This window comes from Echinococcus granulosus, assembly GCF_000524195.1.
Source record: "Echinococcus granulosus chromosome Unknown EG_S00105, whole genome shotgun sequence".
Lineage (NCBI taxonomy): Eukaryota > Metazoa > Platyhelminthes > Cestoda > Cyclophyllidea > Taeniidae > Echinococcus > Echinococcus granulosus.
The window spans coordinates 280,777-282,294 of NW_020170485.1; the positions used below are offsets into that span (position 1 = coordinate 280,777).

A 1,518-nucleotide genomic window follows, 5' to 3' on the forward strand; every position below is an offset into this window, starting at 1 on the left:
TAACCAAAGTGCTGACCAAAGGACGCTATATTTTCCCTAACCAACTAAAATAAGCTTTTTAGCTGGATTCATCAGTCAAGGAATAGTGGACAGATGGATTAGTGAGGAGGTAAATGGTTATGCATGTAGACTAATAGACAATTTTTGGAGCGTGGGATGGATGGATGGGTATGGAATATGAGGATTGATTCGTAGAACGGATCTAATCGGTATTTTTAGAGTGCTATTTTATTATCTAAACTTCCTTCCTTAACGAATCACATTAAATCATCCACCAGGACTTGGAATTTGAAATACTTTACATCTTCATCGATATGGAAAGGTCTAAGCATAGATGGATGCCGATTGAGTGAGTGGATGCATGACAGGATAGAGTAAGAGGTGGCAAATGGAGAAGAACTGAATGAAGAGGGGATCGAGAGGTGCATAAATATTTGTGTGAATGAGTTCGGAAGATATGATTTGATGATTAAGCCTCGACGACATCTTATCACTTGTATGGTGGGCTTTCAGGAGGAGGTATTTGAAAGTACGGTCTAGGTCTTGCATAAGCACACCTACCATCGGCTTGTTGAGTAGCCCTTAAATTGACCATTTTTGCAGTGCCAATACTGGTGTCTTTACGAATGGATGCTTTGCAGTTACGTAATTCCACCGATCTCCTCCACAAAATGCCCTATTGTGGAGGGAGAAATTATCATCCAATGGTCGCATATTGTAAGCTAATGTTTCTGTCTTCAAAGTAAAGCAGTGGTGCATACCTTTGGGAAAGTAAAGAAAACAGCTGATACAAGAAGGCCTCATAGCTTTTCACAATGCACTCCGCGTTATGAAGAAGAGAAGATATTCCTAAGTGAATACCTTGAAGATGGCGGTGTTTTGACATTGCAGCACCACCATTACCAGCGTGGAAGTTAGAAGAGCCTGCAATCCTTCCATAGATTCTGACACAGGATGATTAAGAGTAGGATGTATTCTCTTGTTGATGCTCTCTGCACCGAATGGTCGAAGATACTCTCAATCAGATTAGATGCCTCAGCCTGTATCCTGCCCAGTCCCAAGCCAAAGTAGTCAAGAGTCAGAAATCTCAATTTGGCCGCCTTTATTTGCCGACGGGCTGGAGCATGTGTGCCAAAGGAGCAGGATGGCTCCATTCTCCTGTTTCTATGGTGTTTGGTTAACCTTGAACCCATGAGCGTTACTAGCACCTTCATAGTCTCTCTAGGGAGCTGAGAGACTTTAAAATTGAAAGCCAGTGCATTGGAAGGCAACTCTCAGGTGGCATCATGCAACCATCGGCCTTTAAGGCTGTTTAGCACTTCATTAGTAACGCTTACTCCCCTTTCTGGAAATACTTAGGGTCTATTTTGGACAATTAATTGTCGTTCGTCATTCTTTCATTTTACTCTTCTCCGAATTTACATCATGGTGGACAAAGAAATTCCCTAGCGCAGCTACCTTTATCCACAGTCATTAGACATCCAATTTGTTCTACACCATAACTGCAACGTCATTATC

The 1,518-nt window shown here is 42.0% G+C and overlaps 1 protein-coding gene across 1 annotated transcript; it reads right to left on the bottom strand. All coding sequences in view use genetic code 11, as the record gives it.

The window, feature by feature from the left end:
- Positions 1-324: 324 nt before the first annotated feature.
- On the bottom strand, positions 325-1,154 carry EGR_08408 (hypothetical protein; the record flags this gene model as incomplete). The annotated part of the gene is made up of 3 exons (XM_024497657.1): positions 325-399; positions 862-944; positions 1,016-1,154. The coding sequence occupies 3 exons, from the start codon at positions 1,152-1,154 to the stop codon at positions 325-327; spliced, it is 297 nt and encodes a 98-aa protein (XP_024347961.1).
- Between the last annotated feature and the right edge of the window lie 364 nt (positions 1,155-1,518).